This window comes from Nuphar pumila, chromosome 14 (assembly GCF_984573655.1).
Source record: "Nuphar pumila chromosome 14, dmNupPumi1.hap1.1, whole genome shotgun sequence".
Classification (NCBI taxonomy): Eukaryota; Viridiplantae; Streptophyta; class Magnoliopsida; order Nymphaeales; family Nymphaeaceae; genus Nuphar; species Nuphar pumila.
Window position 1 is genome coordinate 7872839 of NC_143262.1, and position 27984 is coordinate 7900822.

Below are 27984 nucleotides of genomic sequence, written 5' to 3' on the forward strand. Positions count from 1 at the left end.
ATGCTTGCATTCAAAATGATGATGAAAATATGTTAAAAAAAACGATATATATATATATGAGTTCAAAATGGACGTAAATATCAGAATTTTATTTGAAATCAAGTCAGGGCACAGGAACTATAGGATCTGAATCCCAGAGTTAAAGTGATTTTAAACACGAGATTCAAATCATTTATATTAGTATTAGAATTTTTTTTATAAGTAATTTTTTCTAGATATATTTTAGCGCTTTACACATTTCTTTCAAAGGAATGAGTGTTTTTTCCAGAATTCCACAAAAGACCGAGCATCCTTTTTTTCAAAAAAACAAAAAAAATTTATCAAGCGATAAAGGCTATTTCCAAATAAGAGACGAGTCCAAATCAAAGGAGAGTGATTGGCAATTCAAAAATTTTACGTAACTAAAGCTTTTGTTGGTTTTTGGTCATGGGTAGATGCTGAAACTCATTTCATGTGACGAAATAAAAGTCATTCTTATCCTCTTTACAAAATTATCGACCAGGAAACCCCAAGATCGAATCCTAGCCTCTCAAATCTCTTTGAATGAGAGCCACCCATCTTACCTTGGATCTCGGATATGTAGAAAACATATTCAGATCCATTAAAACTTTATAAATAGGAGTGCTCCTCCTATTTCAGGATGAGACCCCTACATTCATAAGCACTGTTACTTTGCCGAAACTCCGCTAGTGATTAAACCCAGCCTAGACGACCCACCTGACCCACATAGCCTACCTTGGCCTAGTCGACTAACCTAAGGTGCACCTACTTGAACCTTACCTAGGAACTCAGATCCCTCATATCTCACACTACCTTTTAGAACTCGTGATTGTTCGTGACATTTGTGTTCGCGTGCTTATCAACCGTGGGAGGGTTACCCATAGCCCGTGTTGAGATTCACATGCTTTATATGTGTTTCATTTATATTTCTCATTTTTATAAGTTTGGATTTGAGTAACGTGAGTGTATTTGTCATTTTTTAGTGTCTTTTTCAAGTTTCAGTCGTTTTCGCCGCAAAAACTCAATTTTTTTTAGGTTTTTGGTTAAGGTACGCTCCTTTTTTGCAACACAGCTCCAACAACAAAGATATGACATCCATGATCTGGCTGATCCTTGGTCAATAGAAGAGGAAAGCCGTGAGGTCTTGAAGAACAATTTTCATTATCTTCTCAAATTTGGATCTCGAATTTATTTTCTAAAATATTTTTCAGTGAAAAACCTTGAGTGCGCGACAGGTTTATACTATCGGGACAATTACCTAAGTATGGCAGGCTTAGCCAGCTGGACTAGTAGGTCTCTGACCATGAGGGTGGTTTTTCCTTCATGAACAAGAAAAAACCAGACCTCTAGGAATGTACCTAGCATTTCACCTTTTTTCTAGTGACAGAAACCTTTAAGGACGGGTTCCACTTAATGAGGCTTCCTCCAAAATTTACAAAATCACCATCTCATATATGTGAACCATTTGTAACCCTATCCCTCATGAATAGTAGACGACAGGTGAATACCCCAAAGGGAATTGATTTGGGTTAAGATGAAAACAAACTTATAAGGTTGTGATTAATTTTTTGAGTTTTTCCCATAATAGTCCTCCTTCACGGAAAACACCCAAAACATCCCACCCTTATTTCTTTACATTTTTCATAAATGGTCCTTTCTTTTCAGAATGTTAGTACAAATATATCATTCATCATGTGACGTCTAGTTGCCTCTAAGGCTGGTATGGAACGAGCCTAACGAATCTAACAGCGAAGGATCAGGCTTGGCTTGTTTATCAGTGGACCGAGCTCATGACTCTACTCATATTTGTGTTTAGCCGAACGAGCTCAAGCTCGACTTGTCCTTGAATAAGGTGAACTGAACACAAGTTGGCTCGTATAAAAAGTTTCATGTTATTTGTACATGGAACATATATGTTTACTATATATTACACAAACTCTCTCTCTCTCTCTCTCTATATATATATATATATATATAGAGAGAGAGAGAGAGAGTAATGGGTACGTGCTAAATGAAATATACTAAATGAGTTTTTCAGGTTTTTTAATTTTATTTTAAAATTTTGATGGTACAGATGTGATGTATGTACATGATTTTATAAGAATCATCTCTTAAAGGATTTGATCCTAACACATAGGTGGGCTTTTATAATGTTTGAAAAATCAACGATTCAAAATCTTTGTAAATTTTGGAGGCTCTAAATATCATTTTTTTCAACTAAAACACATGATCCTGGTATGGATTTCTCTTAAATTGACCATGCCTAACACATTTATGGGGTCGAAACTGATAAAAAAATACTGGAAGAGCAAAAAAACCCAATTTAGCATATTTCATTTAGCATGTAGAGAGAGAAAGAGGATCAGGTTGAGGGGTGGGGAAAGGCACCGACGAGCTTCATCTGCCTCATGCAACCCAAGATCCGACGAGCTTCCTGCGGGAGAGAGAAACGGTTGAGGTTGAGGTGGGGTTTGGTTGTGAGAGAGATCAACGAAAATGGGGAAGCAAGAGGGGGTATCGGAATCCACACTTGGATCATATGTTTTCGATGAAACTAACCTTATAAAAACCATGTCTACATATCACATCTACACAAACATAATTTAAAAATAAAAGAAAAAAACCTGAAAAGCCCATTTAACAACACCTATATATATATATATATATATATATATATATAGAGAGAGAGAGAGAGAGAGAGAGAGAGAGAGTAATGCTCGCCATTTTCGTTGATCCCTATAGGTTATTTAGGCTCCAACACTACAAGAAAAATGTTAAATAGTGTCAGAAATTTGTGACGGTTTTTTCCATCACAAATTTGCGATAGACTAGCTAGAGAAAACTAGCCGTCGCCAAAATTGGAATTTGCGACGGAAAAATTTCATCGCAAAATCTGTCGCTAATTCGAGATGGATTTTAAGACAGAATTTTTCTGTCGCTAATTTTCGCTTCTAAGGTGCGAAATTCTCCCTCCCTCTTTTCGCTCTCTCTCCCAAACTGTAATGTTCCTTCATGAAACGCCATGTACCACCATGGCCGATCTCGCTCCCCTGCACACCCGCATTGTCGTCGCCGACCTCTCCGACGATGCCAACCTCTATGGCCACCTTGTCAGGCTCTGCGCCCTGTCCCTGTCCGATGGGTCTATCTCCCATACGCTCCTCTACCTCACCCACCTCTCCAAACCCACCATTTTCTCCTTCAACACCATCATCAAAGTCTACCTCATTCGATCGCTTCCTGCGCTTGCCATCGATTTCTTCAATCACCAGATGGTTCAGCGTGGAGTTTTGTCGAATGAGTACACGCTTCCCCTGCTTATCAATGCTTCTGCGCGCCAGAATCAGGTCTACGAAGGTGAGATCCTCCACCATTTGATTTGGTTTTGCCCGTTTCGAATTCCTTGATCCATATGTATGGGAATTGTGGGCTTCTGGATGGTGCTCGTCATGTATTTGACGAAATGCCGCTGAGAGATTTGATATCTTGGAACTCTATGGTTGATGGATATGTGAAATTTGGAGATATCACTGTCGTTGAGGATGTTTACTTGGCTTAATTGCCCCTGGCACATGTTCTAGAACTGGCAGCTGAGGTTATTATTTACATAAGTTTTTCTTTTCTGATTGTATGGTTTCACAATTGTATATAAATTTTATATGTGAATCTTCTTTGCTTTTCTAGGTAGTGATGATGACTGCAGGTACTGCAGTAGGCTATGGTATAGCTTTGACATTAACTGATTCATCAAATAAAATCATGAAAGGATCACAAGGGGATGCATCTGCATTACAGCCCACACTTATGGCAGCAGTATCTGACACTTATGGAGGCAGTACTGAAAAAGGTTTACTTACTAACTAGTATTTGTAAAGATTCACCATTAATTGGAAAATTAGAAGTGACTCATCATTCATAATTATTAGGTTGTAGAGGAAGGTGGCTTATCAAAGAAATTCTTTGATACTGCATATAGACGTCGACTTTCTGTTATTGAAGGAAGTTGGTTTGGTGCATCTGGACTAGAAAAGCTTTTCTGGGATGTCATTGTATTTAAAAAGATAAGATTTGTTCTGGGGGGACGTATTCGTTTTATGCTTTGTGGTGGTGCTCCTTTGTCTGGAGATACCCAAAGGTTTATCGACATTTGTGTCGGGTAAATCTTTTTTTATCATTTCTATATTTGAAATTAAATATTGTACCGATATGAAATAAGCTTAACACTGGCTGGAACAACTATATAACAAAGTGCTAGAACTTTTATAGTAGCAACTTTTAGTGACCGTGCCTCATTGCAATTAATCATGTTATGGTGATTCTTAATCATCAAACTCCCAAGAAGTTTTTGCCGAATTATAGGGGTTTGGTTTCTATGAATGTTTGAGTGTTTTTGCTGATCTGGGCAATATGCTGCACTTGAATTTTATTGGTTTGGTAAAGTTTTCTTGTTCTCCATGATGCTTTGATTGTATTGTCTTTTACTTATTTCCATAAGCAATTGTGTTTTTATAGAAACTAATGTGGTTTAACTCTTCAGGGCTCCAATAGGTCAAGGTTATGGGTTAACAGAGACATGTGCTGGTGCAACTTTTTCTGAATGGGACGATCTCTCAGTGGGTCGTGTTGGTCCACCTTTACCTTGTTGTTAACAGAGATAATTTGTAAACTTTGAAAAATAGGAGGCATCATAATTTTTGGGTTTCAGTTCTTGGGAATCAGGGGTATAAACAAACGCCAAGCCAAGCTAAGCCAGGTATTAATATGCTAAAACTTGTTTCTATACAATAATTGTAGGCTTGGTTTCAGTAAACCTCTTTTTAAGTCACTGAACAAATATGTAAGGTAAAATGAAGGGTACTGCAATTATTGTTCTAATTTTTTGCGACTTCATAAGGAATTTCTAGGTAGGATAATGCTATCTATTGCGAGTAAAAAAGATATGAGAAAGTCTTTTTCTTGTTAAATGTAATACAACCTCTTTCAGGTACATGCCACTCTCTATCTTTAGATGAAGCAGAGGAGATAAATGATTGCATTTTGTTATTCATGATTTGAGAATGGTTACGTTCTGTCCTTTTGGAAGCAAGAGATTCCTTATTTTTGTCATTATGTCAGTTGCTTAAATGTTAGTTTATAAAGTTTGTAGTCTATTTAACTGCGGAATAACTTGTTGGGCAGTACAGTCATAAATTTTCACACCCTTTTGCAGAGGGTACTTTGAGATTGTTGACAGTGTCTCTGGCTGTCATATGTTTGATGAAATATGTGCTTATCCTCCAAAACAAGTGTCACAAAAAACTTTTGAGGCATCTAGGAATTTACCAACACACTTGCAATTTAAGTTACTGCCTCGCCAAGCTGTATGGCGAGAGAGTTTTCATGCAAATCCTCCCTCATATCATGATATTGCCCTCTACTTTCTCCCTGATGACATTTGACATGTTTAGTTTCATTAACCATGCTTGATTTTCTTAAACTTTTATTCATTTGATAATGAATTATATATTTAAAGCTCCTATCATGGTACTTTTCAGGTCTAGGCAGAACTACTATGATTTTCTCGAACGTATAACAAACCTTGATTTAGCACTGAGACACGATGTTGGTGGTGCTGATTTGTTGATATTTGTTTCCAAGCAACTGCCCGGGTTCCTGAAAGTGAAGTTTTTTGGCTCTTTCAAGTTGAACTTTTGAACTTGTTTCATATAGCTTATAAAGTTTCTAGTGAATCTGATCTGTTGCCATATACAATGAAGCTCCTTTATTTTTGTGTACCTATCTTGTAATTTCAATGACTTGGGAAGTGGAAGCAATGTGGATGTCTGTATAATAACTAAGGTTTGAAAGTTTTGCCTTTGTCTATCATTGTAAATAAGAAGTAGTTTCTGTAATACCAGATGATAATTCTAAAGTTGTTGAATGTACTAATGAAATCTATGCTTTACTTGCTTGCTTATTTGTGCCATTGTCCTTCTTCCCATTTTTATTAGCCTTTGCTGAATAGTTTGTGTCACTATTTTTATTAGTTACAGGCCATCATTATGTTGCACAAACTGTGGCATCCTTCTAACAATGAAACTACATGATACTTTCAGGTTTGCTTAACATTCTGATCTATAGGTCTTTTAATATAGCATTTTATGGTCCATTGCTTACGTTTATTTGTGGAACTGCAGAGCCTTAATAATCTTATTTCTTCTATCGCTCGGTACATTTTATGTGTTTGGTATATTATCAAAGTGATTGATTTTTTTCTTTCTGCTGTTATAAACCCTTGATAATATATGCCCTGCAATAATTTTATTTTGACCCTTATCGAGTTTGTTTTCACTGTGAAGTACTATGTAGGATTTGGGAGAATTGATCTTTCAAATGTTATTATAATGAACTTTAGCATTTGAAATTGAGCTACTCTAACAAAAGAACCATTTCTTAATAATTTTGTTCCTTTTCTTATTTCCCTTCTTTTCAGATTGAGCAAATGGAGAAGTTGTTTCATGATGCTGGAGGGAGGCCTTTGGATTGTAACTTTTATCAATCACTGATGGAGAAATTCAAGTATGCTCTCTGTCTTGATCTCAAAATGATATTTTTGTCATAGAACTTGGATCAAGTTCAAAAGCTTTATTGTTGATAGGCAATTAAACATCTCCACTAATTACATGCCTAGATCATAAGAAACATGGAAGGTTTTGGGGGAAAATGTCTAGTGAAAATTGTTTAATTGGCATTTAGAAAATGTAAATGCAAATTGCTTTTGTGTTGGAAGAGCATGGGAAGATGATGAAGTTTATGTCTTTCCTCAACATTTGAATGCATCCCTTGCTTGGATTTGCATTGCACTATGTTCGACATGCTATTGATCCATCATGTGATGGCTTGCAAGGGCAAGGATTAGATGTTGATGGAAGTGAGCTAGATCAAGACGCTTCTCTTTTAATGTTGTAGCTTGGATCTCTTCTCAGATTTGAGACAAATAGAGGTCTCATACTTGTTGCAACTTAGGATCTGAGCCGAGCTGGAATCCCTCATGAGGACCCACTCATTTTAACATAGGTCCAACTGATGAGTTGTGGAGCCTGATTCATATTGCCCTTGCAGTAAGGGGGGTCCGGGGGCTCCCCTCTGATGCAGGTCCCACTACACGTTCAGCGGGTGGGGGTCCAGGGGGGCCGCCCCTGGCGAGAGGTCGTGGGGGGCAGCGCCTCCCGGAAGAATTTTTTTGGGCTTATGTTTGAGACCCGGTGTCTTATGGATCAAACCCGATTTCTTACTAACACCTTAGTTAAAACTGCGCAAAAAAATCCTATTTTTTGGTCAAATGAGGACTTTGACCCTCATTTGACTAAAAAATTCAAGGTGTGTACGCCTTGTCTTGAGGCGCGCCTCGCCTTGAGGCGTATGAGGCGCACGCCTCGGGGCTCTTTTTTTTTTTAAAATTTTGTGATGGATTAGCGACGAATAATATTCATCGCTAATATTCGATGAATTTTTGATGTTTTGCGATGGATTATATTTCGTCGCTAATGCCGTCGCTATTTTAATGACAGATTAGCGATGAAATATAATCCGTCGCAAAACTAAATCCATGCTTATTTAGCAAAGGACATGATCCGACTCTAATCCATCACTAATTTACAACAAAAGTAGCGACAATTCATTTCCATTGCTAATTAGTGATTAGGAATTTGTGATGAAAGTTATCCGTCGCTAAAATGTTTAGCAATTGATTAGCGACGGATAGCTTCTGTCGCTAATCCACATTTTTCTTGTATTGGCAAATATCAGAGAGAGATCAACGAAAATGGGTCAGTACTTCAAGAACTGATCCCTATAAAATCAAGAAGTACATAGATCATATTTGTATGATCAAAATTTAAAAAATAAAAAAAAAATCCTAAAAAGCTCATTTAGCACGTACCCATTACTCTCTCTCTCTCTCTCTATATATATATAGTAATGGATAGGTGCTAAATAAAATATGCTAAATGATATGTGTTAAGTTGGTTTTTCTGCTTTTCTGGTATTTTTTTCTTGCAGTATATAACCCATAAACGTGTTGAACATTGTCGATTTAGAGGAATCCACACTTGGATCATATGTTTTCGATAAAAAAATGATATTAAGAGGCTTGAAATTGATTTTTGAAACCATATAAAAGCCATGTGTACATATCAGATCTGTACAAACAAAATTTAAAAATAAAAGAAAAAACTTGAAAAACCCATTTAATAGCAGCTATCCATTACTATATATATATATATATATATATATATATATATATATATATAGAGAGAGAGAGAGAGAGAGAGAGAGAGAGAGTAATCAGTAGAAGCATGGTAAATCAGAACATGACGAGAGCCTAACAAAGCTGTCCATTTACAAAAAGGGATACTTAAAACTCCTTTTTACATATCGTGACCCCCTCGTACTTCTCCATTTTCGCTGAGCTCTCTCCCAACCATACCCCCACCTCAACCTCGACCCTCTCTCTCTCCAGTGGGAAGCTCATCGGATCCTGGGTTGTCGGAGGCAGACGAAGCTTGCCGGTGCCTTCCCCCACCCCTCAAACCCGACCTATTCTTGCACACCTTCCCAAGTCTTGTTTGTGTCGCCTTTAGGTTTGCTTGCTCAAGGTGGGCTTGACATGCTTTTGCCTTCTCCTTCACAGCGCATGCCGCCAGGTTTGGCCTCACAGTCCCATGCCAAGGCCTGCTCTCATTTCCATCCTCCAGTTCAGTCGATCATTTCTTCGCTTCCTTGGGACCCGCCATTTTCTTTGACCTTCTCCCTTTTCAGCTATTGCTCGATGGCACGGGTGGACAGTCTTGCTCATGGTGGCCTTAGTTTAATATCTCTTTTCATTCTCTTTTCATCTCGGAGTTCTGCTTACCCTGTTATCCATATTATGACGATTCATGTTGTCTCCAACCAGGCCTGCAGTTGCATGGTGATTGGCTTCTCGGTTTCTCATCCTCGCCTCTTTTCCCCTTGTGCCCCTGAGATTTTCTCATTTTCTTCGCATATGGTTTCTCCGCCTATCATTGCCCTTGGCAGCGGTTTGTCGGGGGGGGGGGGGTGTCAACCCACTTGCCTTCCTCTCAACTCCTCTTGGGTATTGAGATCAGTGACGTTGCTGGAGATCTCTCTCTGCATTTCAACTGCTAGCTCTATCGGCTGTCATGGATTCGGCTATTTCTGGTCTCTACTTTGTTTTCGAGTATATCCTTTGCCCCCTCCTCCTGCTTCGTTCGGTTCTTCGCAGGATGACTCTCCCGCTGGGAATGTTCAACGTTCCCCCACTGGTAACCGTAGACGAAAGAGGGTTGTCTTTCCTGCCTCAGTTTCTCTTGGTTGGTCTCCTCGTAGATTGCCCAGGTCGAGGCAGCCATGAGTCTTTTCATATTTTGTGCCATAAAGCTCATTTGTTGGAATATTAGGGGCCTCAATTTTGCCCTCAAGCACTTGTTTTTGGCGAGTTGGATTAAACAAGCTAATTCAAACTTGTTTGCCATCTGTAAAACTAAAATGAAGGACATCTCGCTTGCGGTCGCTTCTTTCCTCTTCGGTAAGAAGTCTTTAAATTTATCACAACTAGACGTGGGTCTCTACTCTTTGTCTGTTGCCTTCAGCTTACAGTCAGTTGGTCGAAGAACAGTGGTGTTCGTGGTTTATGGACCCAAACTTACTGCAAGGAGGCCAGCGTTTTGGGGGAGACCTTGATAGGGTGATTACTTCTAATGATCTGTGCCACCTTATTATGGGCGATTTCAATTGTTTGCTTTCTCCTCATGATTCCAATTCTATCGTCCTTTCTTATCCCTCCATTCGAGGCTTCCAAGACTTTGTTCACCGACATCTACTTTATCCTCTTCCTCTTACCGGCGAGCACTTCTCTTGATCAAATAGGCGATCATGCCCGTGCTGTCGGGTTCTTGACAGGGTATTTGTCACCCCTTCTTTGTTGGACCTCATCCTTGACGTTAAATGTGTCTTGCTTGCGCCCTCTATCTCTGACCATGATCAGCTCATCAATCTTTGGAGGGATGACTTCTCCTTCATCGGGCACTTTGTTTTTGAGCAATGATGTCTTTAAGAGCCAGATTTTAATTTGATTATTTCTGCCTCTTGGTCTAAACCTTCTGTCGAGCATTGGGTTGCTCTTTGACTTACCAACAAGCTTTTGCGTCTTGCTAAGGATATCAAGGCCTGGATCCATAATTGCAGCATTATGAAATTTCAACATTTGGATGCCTGAGAGCGTGCGCTTTCTGAATTATACTAGTCTATGTCTTCCCCTGACGCTTTTTCTGAACCTCAAATTTTGAGTTTCCAGGCCAGGTCCATTGAGCTAACTATGCTTTTGAATAGCTGGAGAGTCAGGAATGAAATCCGTTGGAAGCAGCGATCAAGGGTGAATTGGTTCAAAGCCGATGATGGCAACACTAATTTTTTTTACTCCTATGCGTCCCATCGTCATTGGAGGAAGGCTATCCCTTTCATCTCCATGAGGGGTGTCTCTTTCTCTGATCAACTTGTCAACCCGGCCATCACGTGCTATTTCAAGTCCATTTATGCCTCTTTGGTGGTCGCAGAGGGGAAAATTGAATTTGTCTTGCTACAGGCGATCTCTTATGACCAAGCTTGTGCTTTACAAAGAAGATTCTCGGATGTTGAGATCCTTCGTGCTATCAAGGATCTGTCTGGTTGGAAAGTGTTCGACTTTAACGAGTTTCATGTTGACTTTTTTTCAGGATTTTTTTGGGATTCTGTCAAATCGGATGTGGCTAGCCTCTTTGATGAGTTTTATCGCAATTCTAGGCTGCCCTACCCTTTTCATCTAGCCATTATTTTGCTTATTCCTAGAGACGTTGACACTTCAGATATCTCTCAGTTTCACCCGATCTCGGTGACGAGTGCTCTTTACCGTATGATTGCCAAGGTTTTGGCAAATAGGATGAAATCAGTGACTCCACAGATCTTCTCGGACTCTCAGTTCACCTTCATCCATAATAAGAGGGTTCATCATTATTTTATCATGGCAACCAAGGTTGTGCACTCTTTGCATCTTTGCAGTCAACCTTCATTCTTAAATTAGATTTTCATAAGGCCTTTGATTTGGTGCAATGACCCTTCTTATTTTAAATGTTATCAAACTTCGGGTTTGGTCGTCAGTTCTCTGGCTGGGTTAGGGAACTAGTCTCGAATGCCCAGGGTATGCTGAATATCAACGACACTTTCGGAGAACGGTTCAAGTTGGAGTGGGGTCTGTGTCAAGGTTGCCCTCTTTCGCCTTTATTGTTTAATGCGATCGCCGAGGGTCTTGTTGTGCTGCTTAAGCGGGCCACTGCTTGCAGTTTCATTGATCCCTTACCAATTCAGGACTTCCATTTTCATGCTCTTATTTATGCTGATGATATGTTCATTTTCAGCCGCCTAGTGTTCAGCAGATGCTTTGGTTCAAGCTTATTCTTCTCATTTTTCTCTCTTTTTGGCATTTCTCTCATTGAGCAAAAGTGTTCCTTTTCTATGTTCCACGTCCAACCCTCTATGTTAGCTGCTTGGATGAAGATTTTTAATTATGTTACATCTGAGCTGCCTATGTTGTACTTGGGTTTGCCATTACAAGTTAAGCGCCTATCCTCTGTGGCCTGGGCTCTGACAATTTTTAAAGTTAAGCGCAAATTATTCTCGTGGCATGCTTCTTATCTCTCGTACGTTGGCCGCCTAACTTTAGTGAAACACATTTTCTCGACCATTTCAGAATTCTTTATGTCCATGTTTCTGATGCCTGTGGGTGTGAAGAAGCAGCTGATGCGTCTACTGGCAGGCTTCCTTTGGTCTGGGTGTCATCTCAAGGGTAAGCGCCACCTGGTTGACTATCGTTCAGTGGTTTTGCCACGTTCTATAACCTGTTTAGGTGTTTCTGCGCCCAGACTCAAGAGTATTGCCCTGGTCTCTAAGCAATGTTGGCTTGCTCATAAACTGGATAATCCTTGCGCTAGTTTTCTTCTCTCTAAGTATGGGCCTCCACTCCTTCTGGTTTTTCTCCGTTTGGGGCCTAGAGCATTTTCTCATCTGCGTAAGTCATGGTTGTCGGCTTTAGCTATCTTGAGCGACTATTTTGATGATCCTGCCGATATTGGTAACTGGGTGCATTGGGCTATTTCTCCTACCAGAAAGTTCCTGACCAACAAAGTTTATAGATCTTTGCTTCTCCCGGGGGCAGCTTGGTTGCCTGAATCTGCACTATGGGTGAAGGGTACTTCTCATTGTTCTCGGGTTCTGGCTTGATTAATATTGCACGATAAGGTTCAAACTCACTCTACCTTAAAGAGGTGGGGCCTTCAGCTTTCGAGCTGCTGTGTGCTTTGTTATGCTGTTAAAGAATCCTTGTTCGACCTTTTCTGGTCCTGCCCTACCTTTATGGAAATCTTTCGTAGGACTTGGAAGCACCCGGAGGTCCTGGTTATGGAGGAGTCCTTTGCGCTCGACCTCATCTTGGGTCCGGTCTGCCTTCGGCACAATAAACGATGGTGGTTAATCTGAAGGTCGTGGTTGTTTACCACTTGGGGGTTCGTTTGGATGATGCACAACGATGTCATTTTTTGGGAATCTCTGGTTCACATTAATCTTCTTGCACAAAAAATCCTAGTGGACATTTACGTGATTCTGCGTATTCATCTTCTCGATCTTATGTTTCCTCCTGCTTGTTTTTGTTGTTCTGCTTTTGTTCTCTTTGGGTTCAACTATGTTGACCCTTTCTGTGGCTATGTTGAAATTTTGTTATATATATATATATATATATATATATATATATATATATATATATATATATATATATATATATGGGTCCATAGGATGACCAAAATATCCTGCGAGATCTCAACTGTCCATCTCTTTCGAAAGGGTGGGAGGGCGATCAAAGGAGGCTGCTTAGGCGGTGGAAGAGGGATCAGGCGTACAAAGTAACTGAGGGCGTAAATACCCATCGCTTGAAACAAGGGTGGGGGATGTCAGTGGCCAGACTGCTGACCAGTGAGCTAACCAACTATGGTCTCTCCGACTGTGGAGAGAGAGTGAGAGCAGTCGGCTGACCACCCGATGACTGTTGCCAACTCCCACCGTCATCTGTTGGGCTGCCGTTCGGTAGATGTACAACAACTGGCAAAGGGTGAGCAAGTAGAAGTGAGGAGAGGTGTTGGACCAGATTTACCGGTATGATCTCGGGTTCGAACCCAGGTCTACTATAAGAGAAACCATACTCGGACCGGATAAGAACTACATGAACCAGTCCCGAATCATACCCGGTAAAATAATATTTTTTATTAATTTTACATTGAAAAACTGTGGGTCTCAATCGGAACCCTGGTCGGACCTAGGTCTGGTATAAAAATTCGCAAACTATACCCACGTCCATGTATTAATCGGACCTTCGGGTCTGGACTCTGGTCTTATTTGTCACCACATCTGACCCTATAAGGTTTGGTCCGGGTAAAACCGACCCATTGACACCGCTAGGATACGGTGTTGGGTCAAGCATGAGCAGGCGGTAACGAAACATGCTCAAATTGAAAAGTGGTCAGGTCCAAAGGACATTAGACAAAAAAAGCTTCCAAAGTTAAGTTCCTTGGAAGCTATTTGTCGCCATTAGGGGTTGTCAATGCGCTGGGTTTGACCCAGACCTGACCCGTACCAAACCCTATAGGGTTAAGGTTTTATGATAAATAAGAAGGTTCAATTAAATTTGGGTCGGACCCGAGGGATCTGATTAATATATGGATTCCCATATGGCATGTGAAATTTCATACCAGACTCGGGCCCTACCAAAGTTCTGAATAAGATCCACAATTTTTTTCAATGTAAAAAACATAAAACATATCATTTTACCAGGTAGGGTCCAGGTCTAGTTCATGTAATTCTTATAGGATATGGTTTCTCTAATGGTGGGTTCAATTGGATCTGGGTCTGGACCCAATATCATCATATCAAATCAGGTATAGGTCTGGTTTCACCTAGGTCCGAACCAATCCTGACCCGTTGACACCCCTAGTCACCATGATGAACGGCAACCAAAACTCCATAAGACAAAAGATCCCAACATACACGGATCTCACGTCTTTCTGATGCCATCCATTTGCTAGATGAACGGCAGCTGCCCTTGCAAAACAAATGGTTCAGATTCGTTTCAAAGGCCTTTTGTTTGCGGATTTTTGAATGTCGCTCTCAATTTGGTGATGAACGACATCCAATGGAAAGGCGCTCAGACCTGGGGCCCAACAGTGAGATGGATGGCACTCAGGTGCAGCAGCAGCACACCTTTAGCGTGCAATGTGATCGCACTTGATCAGCCCTCGATCACACATAATCTACATCAATGTGTGGCAAGCCAACAAAAGCATTTGTTTTTGGGAACATACGAACTCAATCCCATTTGATGTTGCACATAGTAAAACAAAAGGTTGAAGACCACCGTCCATCTGTCGAGAGGAACATCACTGAACGCATCTTTCATCAAGGATAAATCTTGGACACTAATTCTGCACTTGTATTTTCGAGTCCTTCACTTTTTGATGGAAGTCCATACTTTTCATATCTCCCCATCCCAGTATTCCTCAAGGGTTTTGTATGGGCCATTGGGAGATATAAAACACTCTCCACGGAAGAGTTTACACTTGGGAATGCAGTGATCAATGGCGTCCAGTTCTTCTTTGCTCAGCACCGAATCAAAAATATCAACATTTTCCTTCATCCTCTCTTTGTTGAAGCTCTTCACCACGATACTCACGCCTTGCTCAACTCCCCACCTCAAGCAAACCTGAAACGTCATATCACAAGCTTCATTTTTTATCTAGAACAAATTTCCTTTCACGTATTTATACATACAGATCTCAAACTTTAAGAATTTACGTTTAACCTCCTATAATAACAGACTTTATATCAAATGACAGCTTCAGCAAGGGTGGACCGCGGAAACTATCACCGGCAGCGTAAAATTACAAAAATGGCCTTAGCACAAGAAAATTAACCATCAGGTTTCACTTGCGTGCATGAGGCATTATATTCGTGTCAACGGGTCGGGTTAGGTTTGGAACCAGGTGAAACCAGACTTGGCCCTGATTTTTGAGTATGGTACCTGGATTCATGTATTAATCGGACCTTCGACTCTAGGCCTGGGTTTTAATCGGGTCTTCTTATTATTACCATACCCTGACCCTGTAGGGTTTGTTACAGGTCGGGTCCTGGTAAACACGACCCGTTGACACCCATATTCACAACGTTGTGCTAAAAGAGATTAATTTCAATAGAGAATCAAAGGCACCTCTGACAATAACGTGAGGCGCCTAGGATGCCAAAACGACACCTATCAAATAATGAATAAGGCTCATTGTGAGCTGTTCATTTTAAACTATTCAGATGCCGTCCATCAAACCTTCCATAGAAGTCCTGTGTCCCCTAATTAAATCCATTTCTCCCTCCATTAGGGTTGGCAGTGGACCGGGATGGGGGCGGGAGACAGGGTTTCCACCCTCCCCTGTTTCAAAATCCGAACCTTCATTCCTGCCTCCATCCCTGCATGGGGATAGATTTCAACCTCCACCCCCACCTCCATCCCCGTTTCATGTCCTCCATCCCCAGTCCAAACGAGGGCGAGGCGGGGCCCCGTTTCGCCTTAGTTTATAGTCATCCCTTAAAGGATTGGGGATGGGACGGGGCGGGGCTAAGGGGAGATTGAGACGGGGACGGGGCGGGGAAAAGCTTAAGTCCATACCCGCCTTCATCCCCGCACGGGGATAGATTTTAACCTTCATCCCCTGTCCAAACAGGGTGAGGCGGAGCCCCGTTGTCCCCGAGTCCACTGCCATCCCTACTCTCCATGTTTTTCTTTGGGTTGAGAAGCAACAAATTAGGTTGTGAAGGGTAAATTTGTCTATTAAAATTAGGTTGAGAATTAGTTAAGATAATATTGTTGGTCACAAGCGCCTGTAAGCAAGCATGAGCAGGTTAAATGTAAATTCTGAAAAATTGACTGGTATTTTCAAATAGACAACAACAGAACGGGTTGGAAAAAGACAGCTGAACTGAAAAGTCACATGTCATAAAAGAGATCTCTGGTTCGGATCATTTTGGGCATCCCTAACTGGACCGTTACTAGGTCTCACTGTTACGTAGAGTTGAAAAAGGTAGCAAACTGTAAAGCTGCAAGTAACACCAACAGGTCCACGAGAGAGCCACGTCGGATCAGGTGTAATCACATTGCACAATTTGAGCGTGGGCATACCAGGTTGACCAAAAACAAACCTGGTCTCAACCTGGTTTGGTGTCATCTAAACAATAGCCATCAAACCAGGTTTTGTGCTTAAACCGGGTTTGATACCATGGTTGTCATTCAAAGGGTACCGAAGTGTGCAATGTGATTGCACCTGATCCGCCCTCGAGCTTAGCATTCCCAAGTAGCTGCGTGTGTACCATGCATACATGAGACTTAGCTCGCAGGTAGATGTCCTGTGTTTAAGGCCCATTCGCCCTCAAGGCTCATGGCGCAGAGGGTCACTACTTTAGCAAGATATTAGGCATGAGCAGGGGCAAAACCCTAAATTTAAAATTTAAGTTAGGGTGAACACAAATGTATAGTAAAAGGAATTTTTTTTATTACAATAAACTATCCTAGCAAGTGCAAAAAAATAATAATAAATGAATTAAAACTGAATTAATTGAAACAAATACATGCTAATTGAAATAAAAAAATAATTATATGCTAATTAAAAAAAATCTTAAATTATCATCTATTGTAATTGATAAAAAACCTTAAAATTCTAAGTACTAACCAAAGTCAAGTATTAAAAAGAAAAAAATACATAATACCCTAAGAGCATAAGCTAAAATTCATTACAAAATTGAAACCTTAATTCTTACATCATCAATTATGCATTTATGCTATTCAAGCATGTAAAATCATGTTTAATGCTAATTTAAAAATATAAAAATATCTAAATTAAATAATTTATTTTATTTAAAAATAAAATAAAATTTTAAACTTTTTTCAAAAATTAAAAAACTCTAGATCCTAATTAAATACTCATGCTATTTAAAAATAACTAAATAAAAACCTCAATCCTAGCAAACATCATTCATAGTTTTCATACAAACAAAAAATGACAAAACCGTCAATTTTTAAACTAAAATCAAGCACGTGGATCATGTATAATCTTGATTAAAAAATATAAAAAAACTAATTAATATACATCTCATTAAAAACCTAAATGCTAATTAAAAAAATTATAAAAAAACCCTAAACCAAAACTCTAATTGAAAAAAAAAACATAAAAGCCCTAAACCTAAATGTTAATCGAAACCCTAATTCTTAAGTCATCAATTATACACTTATGTTATTCAAACATGTAGAATCATGTTTAATGTTAATTAAAAAATATAAAAATATCTAAATTAAATATTTATCTTCTTTAAAAATAAAATAAAAGTTTTAATGGTACCAAAAAAATATAAAAAAACTTTAAAACCTAATAAAATATTTAGATTATTTTAAAAAAACTAAATAAAAACCTCAATCCTAACAAACATCATTCATAGTTTTCATACATAAATTAATTAAAATAAAAAACTAACAAAAACCCCCAATTTCTAACTAAAACGAAAATCATGTATAATGTTGATTAAAAACATACATAAATAACTAATTAATATGCATATCATTAAAACCCAAAATGCTAATAGAAACCCTAATTCTTACATCATCAATTATGCATTTAAGCAATGCACACAAGAGAGAGAGATAGACTAGACCAAGTCATGTGCGCTCTACGACAATGCCATGGACAATGCGTCAAATGGTTGTGCCGTTGGGGTTAGGTTGTGGGATCATGAATCAAGAGAGAAAGAGAGAGAGAGAGAGAGAGAGAGAGAGAGAGAGAGAGAGAGAGAGAGAGAGAGAGAGAGAGAGAGAGAGAGAGAGAGAGGGGGCCTAATTGTGGGATTGCAGGTAGGAGCAGAGAGCCCCACTCAGGATAGGAGGTGGCAATATATATATATATATATATATATATATATATATATATATATATATATATATATATATATATATATATATAGAGAGAGAGAGAGAGAGAGAGAGAGAGAGAGAGAGAGAGAGAGAGAGAGAGAGAGAGAGAACAAGGATTTTGAGATAGGGGAGGTTGTCTCGGCCCATCAGCCCCTTTGGGTCAAGCACCAGACTCGATCAGGGTGGGAACTGCCCTTGCTTCCTGCGGGTTAGTGTGGGCATACCACCTTGTGGTGCTTTTTATGGGTCAGTGTCGGCACATGCCCACCCTCCCCTTAACATGCCTCCACCCCTGCAACATTGGATTATTGTGTCGGTCCAAAAGATTGTTTGGTTGCTTTTGCAAGAAGAAATGATAGATTTCTAAGATAGATTAACCAATATAAAAGGCATCCATCAAAGACAACCTCTTTAGAAGCGAAAAAGCATATGCAACAATGTTTACATTACGTTGTCACTTTTTTTTTTTATCTTTTCGGAAAAGCAAGCTCGGGTTAGGCAAACCCCTCACCAATTAAGTCATAACTTTTGAGATAGCAAAAGGAAAGAAAAAAACTCTTACAGGGTCTGGTTATGATGATAAATAAGAAGACCCGATTAAGATTCAGGTAGGGTATGGTTATGATGATAAATAAGAAGACCCGATTAAGATATGGGTTCGGACCCAAAGGTCCTATTAATACATTGATCCGAGTATAGTTTGTGAAATTTTATACCAGAGCTGGACTCGACTCACACTACAAGGAAAATGCTAATTAGCGACGACAATTTATGATGGATTTTTTCCATTGCAAATTTGTGATGGATTAGCGAGAAAAAACTATTTGTGGCTAACATTCGAAATATTTGCAAAATTAGCGACGAAAACATCTCCGTCGCTAAATCCGTCGCTAATTAGCGATGGATTAGCGACAACATTTTTTTGTCGCCAAAACACTACAAAAAAATGCTAATTAGTGAGGGATTTTTTTTGTCGCTAATCCATCGCTAATTAGCGATGAAAAAATTCCCTCGCTAATTTTCGATTTAAACCGTCTCACCTGAGGCACGAAATTTTCCCTCCCCCCGTTCAAAATTTTCCCTCCCTCCATTTTTCCCTCCCCCCGTTCGATTTAAACCATCCTCGTCTCCTCCTGCTCGGACAACAACGACACCTCCATCCTCTGCGTCATTGTTCAGCCCGATGCCTCCTTCAAGTTCTCCCCCGTCAATCCTGGCTACGCCACCTGCCTTGACCGCATAAGGAAGGACCTCATCGTCGCCACCATCGCTTCGTCGCTCGTCGGCTGCCTCATCATGGGGACCCTCGCCAAGCTCCCCCTGGCCCTCGCACCCGGCAAGGGCACCAACGCCTACTTCGCCTACACCGTCGTCGGGTTCCACGACTCTGGTAACATCCCCTATAAGAGCGCCCTGGCCGCCGTCTTCGTCGAGGGCCTGCTCTTCCTCTTCATCTCCGCTGTGGGCCTCCGTGCGAGGCTCGCCAAGCTCGTGCCCAGGCTCGTCCGCGTCTCCTCCTCTGCGGGGATCAGCCTCTTCAATGGCGTTGGCCCCTAGAGATCAACTCTCGTCCGCGTCCGTTGTGACTAGCTTGCTGCGGAAGAGCTTCCTGACGCCGGAACACGTCGGTTCTGTGAAAAAAAATTGCTTCCTGTCGGAGAACGCGTCGACAGAGAGCAATTTTTTTTAAATTTTTTTTTTTAAATTTAACGACGGATATTATCCATCGCTAATTTAAAATAGAGAAGGACTCGCGATGGATCATGTCCGTCGTAAATTCATCACAAATTAGCGACGACAGTAGCGGCAGATAAGTTCTGGAACTACTTAGCGCCGAAAAATTCGTGATGAAATTTTTCCGTCGCTAATCTGTTTAACGACAGATTAGCGTCGGATTAATGACAGATTTAGGTCGTCGCTAATCCACAGGTTTCTTGTAGTGTCAAGTTCTGATTTTTTTAATGTAAAAATGATAAAAAATATTATTTTTACTAGGTATGATTCAGGTGATTCCGGTTTGAATTAGGGTGGCTCCATGGACCCAACATTATTGATTCTATGAAGTCTTGGTGGCTCCATCCTCATGATGACAAGTGGGCAGCACAACGCATTTAAAGGAAGATCAGACTTTATAATACAATATCTCATCCTTTGGTCACATAAAAATAAGGCAAAGCAAATTTTTAGGTTGCGGATTGGGAGGATCAACTACAAGCCATTGAAACTAAAATTTGTGTTGAGTCCCGCCTTGAAGAGGCTACTCATTTAAAAGAGAGTCATGAACAGCTTAGCCTCTTTGGTCGAGGAGGAGTGGCGAGTTCACGAGGAGATGAGGTGGCGACAAAGATCTTGAATCACCTAGTTAAAGGAAGGAGACTTGAACACATGCTATTTTCATGAATAAATCATATTTCCTTCTTCAATGCCAACTGAATGAATTGGACCTCTTGATTCATTTCACTCGCCAATTCCAAGGCAGATTCATATCCTCTACTAGAATGGCACCAGACTTAGGAGACTTGTGAGTTCGTGCTTTAATTAGTGAGGAACAAGTAAGTTGGTCTATGCCTTTGTAAAAGACCAGGGGTTGATGACTTTTCTATTGTAGTGTTTAGAAGTATTTTAGATGTGTGTAAAGATGACTTTGTGTTATATTGTTTCAAGAGTTCTATACTAATGTTCTCCTCCTTAGAGAGCTCTTGGTCGATCAACTTACGTTGCTCATTCATAAATATGGTTACCGTGATAACATTGATAACTTTAAACCAATCTCCATCAGTAACACCATCTACAAACTCATTTTCAAGGTGTTGGCCTCTCGACGTCAATTAGTCATTGATCACATCATCTCAAAGAATCAATTTGCGTTTATTTCGAGAAGTAAGCTACACAAGGGATTTATCCTTGCCCATGAAGCCGTCCACTCAATACACTCTTCTCGCTGAAACTTGATTTATCCAAAGCGTTTGACATGGTCAACTAGGCCTTCTTACCGGTGTTGTGTGTTTAGAGCAAATGAACTGTGGAAGTAAATGGTGCGCATGGATAAAGGAATTGTTTCGTATTTCAACATCGACAATCACAATCAACGACATCCAAGGTACATTTCATTTAACTTATCTCATAGCCTTCACTGTCACTAAAGGTATCTTTAAGTCACATTGTTTGTTGCGATTCTATACTGTTAATTTTAAAGGCAGCAAGAGGGGACCAGAGTTTTCAGTCTAGGAAGCGGGAAGCGATTCAGGAAGTAGAAGTGGAAAGCGAGGCACTTCTAAAATTTTAAGAAGCGGGAAACACGAGATGACTTAGAAGTGAACCGAGAATCATCTCGAAAGCGAGAAGAAAAGCAAACCGAAAGCTACCTAGGAAGCGAACAAGAAGTGAAGAGGGAAGCAACCTAGGATGCGAGTGAGAAGCAAATAAGAATCGAGTATTTCAATATTTTGTCAAAATTTTTTTTTATTAAAGGTTCCAAGGCCCCCCAAACAAGAAAATTCACTTTCTGATATTGGGAAGCGAGCGGAAAGTAATCGGGAAAGCAAGTGGGAAGCATACTTCCCATTTAAAAGGGTTGCTTCCCCGAGCGTTTCGGAAAGTAGAAGTGGAAAATGAGGCACTTCTAAAATTTTAAGAAGCGGGAAGCACGAGACGACTTAGAAGTGAACCGGGAATCATCTCGAAAGCGAAAAGAAAAGCAAACCGAAAGCGACCTAGGAAGCAAACAAGAAGTGAAGAAGGAAGCAACCTAGGATGTGAGTGAGAAGCAAATAAGAATCGAGTTTTTTCGAAATTTTGTCAAAAAAAAAATTATTAAAGGTTCCAAGGCCCCCCCAAAAAGAAAATTCACTTTTTGATATTGGGAAGCGAGCAGAAAGTAATCGGGAAAGCAAGTGGGAAGCATTCTTCCCATTTAAAAGGGACGCTTCCCCGAGCGTTTCGGAAAGTAGAAGTGGAAAGCGAGGCACTTCTAAAATTTTAAGAAGCGGGAAGCACGAGATGACTTAGAAGTGAACCGAGAATCATCTCGAAAGCGAGAAGAAAAGCAAACCGAAAGCGACCTAGGAAGTGAACAAGAAGTGAAGAGGGAAGCAACCTAGGATGCGAGTGAGAAGCAAATAAGAATCGAGTTTTTTTTATATTTTGTCAAAAAAAATTATTAAAGGTTCCAAGGCCCCCCCAAAAAAGAAAAATCACTTTCTGATATTGGGAAGCGAGCAGAAAGTAATCGGGAAAGCAAGTGGGAAGCATACTTCCCATTTAAAAGGGCCTATTCCCCGAGCGTTTCGGAAAGTAAAAGTGGAAAGCGAGGCACTTCTAAAATTTTAAGAAGCGAGAAGCACAAGACGACTTAGAAGTGAACCAGGAATCATCTCGAAAGCGAGAAGAAAAGCAAACCGAAAGCAACCTAGGAAGCGAACAAGAAGTGAAGAGGGAAGCAACCTAGAATGCGAGAGAGAAGCAAATAAGAATTGAGTTTTTTCGATATTTTGTCAAACAAAAAACATTATTAAAGGTTCCAAGGCCCCCCAAAAAAGAAAATTCACTTTCTGATATTGGGAAGCGAGCGAAAAGTAAACAAGAAAGCAAGTGGGAAGCATACTTCCCATTTAAAAGAGCCGCTTCCCCAAGCGTTTCGGAAAGTTGAAGTGGAAAGCGAGGCACTTCTAAAATTTTAAGAAGCGGGAAGCACGAGACGACTTAGAAGTGAACCGGGAATCATCTCGAAAGCGAGAAGAAAAGCAAACCGAAAGCGACCTAGGAAGCGAACAAGAAGTGAAGAGGGAAGCAAACTAGGATGCGAGTGAGAAGCAAATAAGAATCGAGTTTTTTCGATATTTTGTCAAAAAAAAATTATTAAAGGTTCCAAGGCCCCCCAAAAAAGGAAATTCACTTTCTGATATTGGGAAGCGAGCGGAAAGTAATCGGGAAAGTAAGTGGGAAGCATATTTCCCATTTAAAAGGGCCGCTTCCCCAAGCGTTTCGGAAAGTAGAAGTGGAAAGTGAGGCACTTCTAAGATTTTAAGAAGCGAGAAGCACGAGACGACTTAGAAGTAAACCGGGAATCATCTCGAAAGCGAGAAGAAAAGCAAATCGAAAGGGACCTAGGAAGCGAACAAGAAGTGAAGAGGGAAGCAACCTAGGATGCGAGTGAGAAGCAAATAGGAATCAAATTTTTTCGATATTTTGTCAAAAAATTTTTTTATTAAAGATTCCAAGGCCCCCAAAATAGAAAATTCACTTTCTGATATTGGGAAGTGAGTGGAAAGTAATCGGGAAAGCAAGTGGGAAGCATATTTCCCATTTAAAAGGGTCGCTTCCCCGAGCATTTCAGAAAGTAGAAGTGGAAAGCGAGGCACTTCTAAGATTTTAAGAAGCGAGAAGCACGAGACGACTTAGAAGTGAATCGGGAATCATCTCGAAAGCGAGAAGAAAAGCAAATCGAAAGCGACCTAGGAAGAGAACAAGAAGTGAAGAGGGAAGCAACCTAGGATGCGAGTGAGAATCAAATAAGAATCGAGTTTTTTCGATATTTTGTCAAAAAAAAAATATTAAAGGTGCCAAGGCCGCCCAAAAAAGAAAATTCATTTTCTGATATTAGGAAGCGAGCAGAAAGTAATCGGGAAAGCAAGTGGGAAACATACTTCCCATTTAAAAGGGTCGCTTCCCCGAGCGTTTCGGAAAGTAGAAGTGGAAAGCGAGGCACTTCTAAAATTTTAAGAAGCGGGAAGCACGAGACGACTTAGAAGTGAACCAGGAATCATCTCGAAAGCGAGAAGAAAAGCAAACCGAAAGCAACTTAGGAAGCGAACAAGAAGTGAAGAGGGAAGCAACCTAGGATGCGAGTGAGAAGCAAATAGGAATCGAGTTTTTTTCGATATTTTGTCAAAAAAAAATTATTAAAGGTTCCAAGCCCCCCCAAAAAGAAAATTCACTTTCTGATATTGGGAAGCGAGCGGAAAGTAATCGGGAAAGCAAGTGGAAAGCATACTTCCCATTTAAAAGGGCCGCTTCCCCGAGCGTTTCGGAAGCAATGTATTTCGTGCTTCCAAAATGCGTTTCATGCTTTCGAAACGCATTTCATGAAAGCATGCTTCCCTAAGTGCTATAGCGTTTCTGGTAACCCTTATTTAGACCCATGTAACATAGGTACTTAAAAATGCTGCAGGTACCCGTGTCAATGCTGGTACTTTTTGGTGCTGGTATTGGGTATCTCTACGTGTATAGATGCATTATTTAATACAATGGATACCTTGTATATGATTTTATTACTGTTTTGTATGCTGACCGTCCATCACCCACACGATGGATGGTAAGGGCGATCAAGTTTCATAAAGGACTTAATGGATCAAACACCTAAACATTTCTCTATAAAATTATATTGTTACATTAAAAAACACTAACAAGTGTTAATTCCTCCGCCTTTTTTTTATATATATTTTTTCCAAATTTTCTGTCAGGATTCAATCCGTCTATTTTTGTTTGGTCGACTGTTCAATCACCAACTCAATAATTAATTTTTGCTGGAGTAGAAGGGCTCACATGGCTTTGTCATAAACTCACTATTTTCTCCGCGTGCGACAAATGTTGATCAATTAATACCTTTTTGGTTTTTGTCTTTTTTATAAAACTAGACTTAAGAGGTTCCCCACTCGGTGCTTTTCTAGCTTAGGCGAGGGTTCGTCGTTAGGGTGTCAGCGGGTTGGGTTTGGTTAGAACCCAGGTGGTACAGACTTGGACTCAATTTTCGGGTATGGTATCGAGTTCAGACCCAAGTTTAATCGTGTCTACTGTAAGAAAAATCATACTCGGACCTGATAAGAACTAGAAGAACCAGACCTGCATCATACCATATAAAACCATATTTTTTAATCATTTTTACATTAAAAAATTATGAGTATTGATCGAAACTTGGGTCAAGTCCAAGTCTGATATAAAATTTCACAAACTATACCTGGGTCCATGTACTAATCGGGGCATTCGGGTCCGGACTCGGGTCTTATTATTTATCACCATACCTGAATCGTATAGGGTTTGGTTCGGCGTTGACACCTCTATTCTTCATCACAAAAAAAAAAAGAAAGATAAAACTAAGCTTAATTAATGGGATAACATCATCTTAATTAGCAGAATCATTTAAAAGTTACCTGAGCCACAGACTTTCCTTTGGCTTGAGCTATACCTTTGAGAACTTGGCTATCTAGAAGCACATTTGAACCCCAAAAGTTTCCCGTTCCTCCCAAGGGAGACCAAGCACACACATGGATACCTCTACTTGCACAGAACTCCCTTAATTTTCCCTGCTGCCACATTGGGTGCATTTCCACCTGTTTAGAGGTCAAGAAAAATGTAAAACACAATTAGTTAGCCCAGCCAGTTTTTCAGTATAAATTTATGATTTTTTTTTTTTTTTTTTTTGCAAATTGGTCTCTGCCTTATGGCAGAATTTACAAAATAGTTCTTGACTTATGTCATTTTTACAAATTGGCCCCAACCTTTTCATTAACCCTTGCAAATCAGTCATTGAACTTAACCGCTGTTAGCTTTCTTGAGGCTAATGGTTAAAGGGCAGACAAATTGACAGTTCTGCCTTTAGAAAGAGGACCAATTTGCAAATTTGAATAAGGATTAATTTGCTAAAAGTTAATACACTAACAACAATTTGTTGAAGGGCATTTTGGTGAGCAATTAAGCATGGTAAGTGATTCATTATGGTCAAACTAGCAGCCGTTGACAGAAGGTCCAGATCTTAATAATGGTAACAAAAGCCATGACTGATTTGCAAAATAGCATAACGTAGGGACCAATTTGCACAAAACCCATAAATTTAATATTGCCTTCTCTGAAGTTACCAACACCTTTTGTGATAACAAATAAGGTAAGTCATCCCGGTGATATATATTTCAAATATGTGTATGGGGACTGCCTCTCTGTTGGTTTTGTCAAAGTGAAGAACCAAATTTTGTTATGTATGAGCAAGTTGATGAACCTGTGGGCTCACGGCCTAGTTTTAGAGTTGCACACTGTCTGTACAACTCCACGATGACTGTAGGTATGGCAGGTTGAGCCAGTGCGACCAGGTCTGGGCGGGTACGGTTTCTCTGGGTAATAAATTCAAAAAAAAAAAAAAAACCAAGTTGATGAACCTGATTAACCGCAGGAGGTATCTTGGCAGTGAGAAGCAAATCATTGAGCTTCTTGCTTGAGAAGTTACTAACACCGATAGATTTGGTGAGGCCTAGCTTTTGGCACTCCTCCATGGCTGCCCATGTACCACTTATATCCATTGGAATCACGTCTTCACCGCTAAATATGAAATTCATTTCTCCTCTCAATCGTACTGGGAAATGTATCAAGTAAAGATCCAAATACTGCAACTGCAAATGGCTGCAGAAAAGAAAAGAAAAGAAAAACTTTCAAACATATAAGGAACAATAATAACTTGTCATTTTTAGTTCCATAGGAGCAAATAATTTTTGTTTTTTCATGATTACATGTCATTGAATTTTGTTTTTTAGACCCAGTGATACAACTAATACTATTGGGATTCTAACTTGCAACGTCCCAACACAAGGTAACATGCACTCAATGCTCCTGCCAAACAAGCGGAGCCCCCCTTTGGTATGTCAATGAAATTTACTAATACAAGTGGCTATGTAAAAACCCTTATTTAAAAATAAGTTTAGTAAACTTGAAAAAATTATTCCATATATGGAAATAGTACTTAGCTATTCCATGAGTGCAGTTTAAGGCATCTGAAATATATGTACCCTAAGGTGAGGTGTGCCATCAAAACTTACTCCAGTGTCTTCTTGAGGGCACGGAGGACTCCCTCAGGGTGAGCATCAGTGCACCAGAGCTTGGAGGTGATGAAGAGCTGGTCCCTGCCGCGAACAAGGCCATGCTCGAGTGCGTAGGCGATAGCCTTGCCCACGGGGACTTCGGAATCATAGAGTGAGGCAGAGTCGAAGTGCCTATAGCCAACCTCAATGGCATCAAGCACGGCTCTATACACAACATCAGGTGGGGGAATAGGGTGTATGGCTGTGCCCATTCCTACCAAGGGCATCTGAAAGCCAGAGTTCAACATGACCAAAGGGATGTTGGGGTGCTCCATTGCTTTCTATAATTGAGCTCTTTTACTGACTCCAGTGCACTCAGACCACACCCAGCTCACCTGCTTTTGGCCACTCACAACCCTCTTGTGGAGCTAGATACCTGTCTAACTTGGATATTTATAGTAAATAGCTGTGGTTCCATTATTAAAAAAAAAAACAGGACAATTTTCAAAAAGCGCCCCACCATTTTCCTTATATTACAGAAAAGTCCCTTGTTTTCTGAAAAGACATCAGGACTCAATTTTCTTTGAAACTGTCTTGTAGAAATGTAGGGTTAACCACGAGTTGTGTATGTCAATTTTACTAAACAGCTTCCCTATTACATAATATACGGAAAAAACACCTTTTCAAATGCATTATTTCGCATGGAACTTAACCATGAAATTAATTTCATGTCTTGACAGTTTCAGTGTAAAGTTCGGTCCTGAAATGCCTTTTCAAATATCACAGGTTTCTTTTTGGAATAATAGGAAAATTATGTTAAATTTTATATATACTAATCCCAAGGCCTTAGTTAATAAGAAAGTGGTCCACGGGTGTAAAGCATAGTGACAAACGTTTTGAACGGCAATTTCTCGTTTTTCATAAATCTCATGTTTTTTTTGGGGAAAATCTTGGCAATAAAAAATAAATTTAAAAAATATAAAAGTTATTTTTTATAAGAAAATATTAATAAAAATTATTTAAAAATAAAAGTACATGTTTTTTTCGTGATAAATAGCTGTTTAAAACGTAAATATCATATTTAAATCATGGTATTTATGTTTTTTCATAAATCTCGTGATATTTTGAAAATCTTGCGAG

General features: G+C 39.8%; 3 protein-coding genes across 3 annotated transcripts; 2 read left to right on the forward strand and 1 right to left on the reverse strand.

Moving 5' to 3' along the window:
* The first annotated feature begins 3463 nt into the window (after positions 1 to 3463).
* Positions 3464 to 4649, forward strand: LOC149816246 (long chain acyl-CoA synthetase 8-like). Its single transcript, XM_089986859.1, has 4 exons — positions 3464 to 3544; positions 3685 to 3813; positions 3927 to 4156; positions 4538 to 4649. The coding sequence occupies exons 1-4, from the start codon at positions 3464 to 3466 to the stop codon at positions 4647 to 4649; spliced, it is 552 nt and encodes a 183-aa protein (XP_089842985.1).
* Positions 4650 to 10507: 5858 nt separating this feature from the next.
* LOC149816247 (uncharacterized) lies at positions 10508 to 11098 on the forward strand. The gene has a single exon (XM_089986860.1). It carries the CDS (start codon positions 10508 to 10510, stop codon positions 11096 to 11098), a length of 591 nt encoding a protein of 196 aa, XP_089842986.1.
* Positions 11099 to 14448: 3350 nt separating this feature from the next.
* On the reverse strand, positions 14449 to 27230 carry LOC149816248 (methylecgonone reductase-like). The gene is made up of 4 exons (XM_089987889.1): positions 26863 to 27230; positions 26209 to 26449; positions 25210 to 25389; positions 14449 to 14818 (listed from the first exon to the last, which is right to left on the reverse strand). The coding sequence occupies exons 1-4, from the start codon at positions 27177 to 27179 to the stop codon at positions 14591 to 14593; spliced, it is 966 nt and encodes a 321-aa protein (XP_089844015.1). The 5' UTR covers positions 27180 to 27230; the 3' UTR covers positions 14449 to 14590.
* Positions 27231 to 27984: the final 754 nt, after the last annotated feature.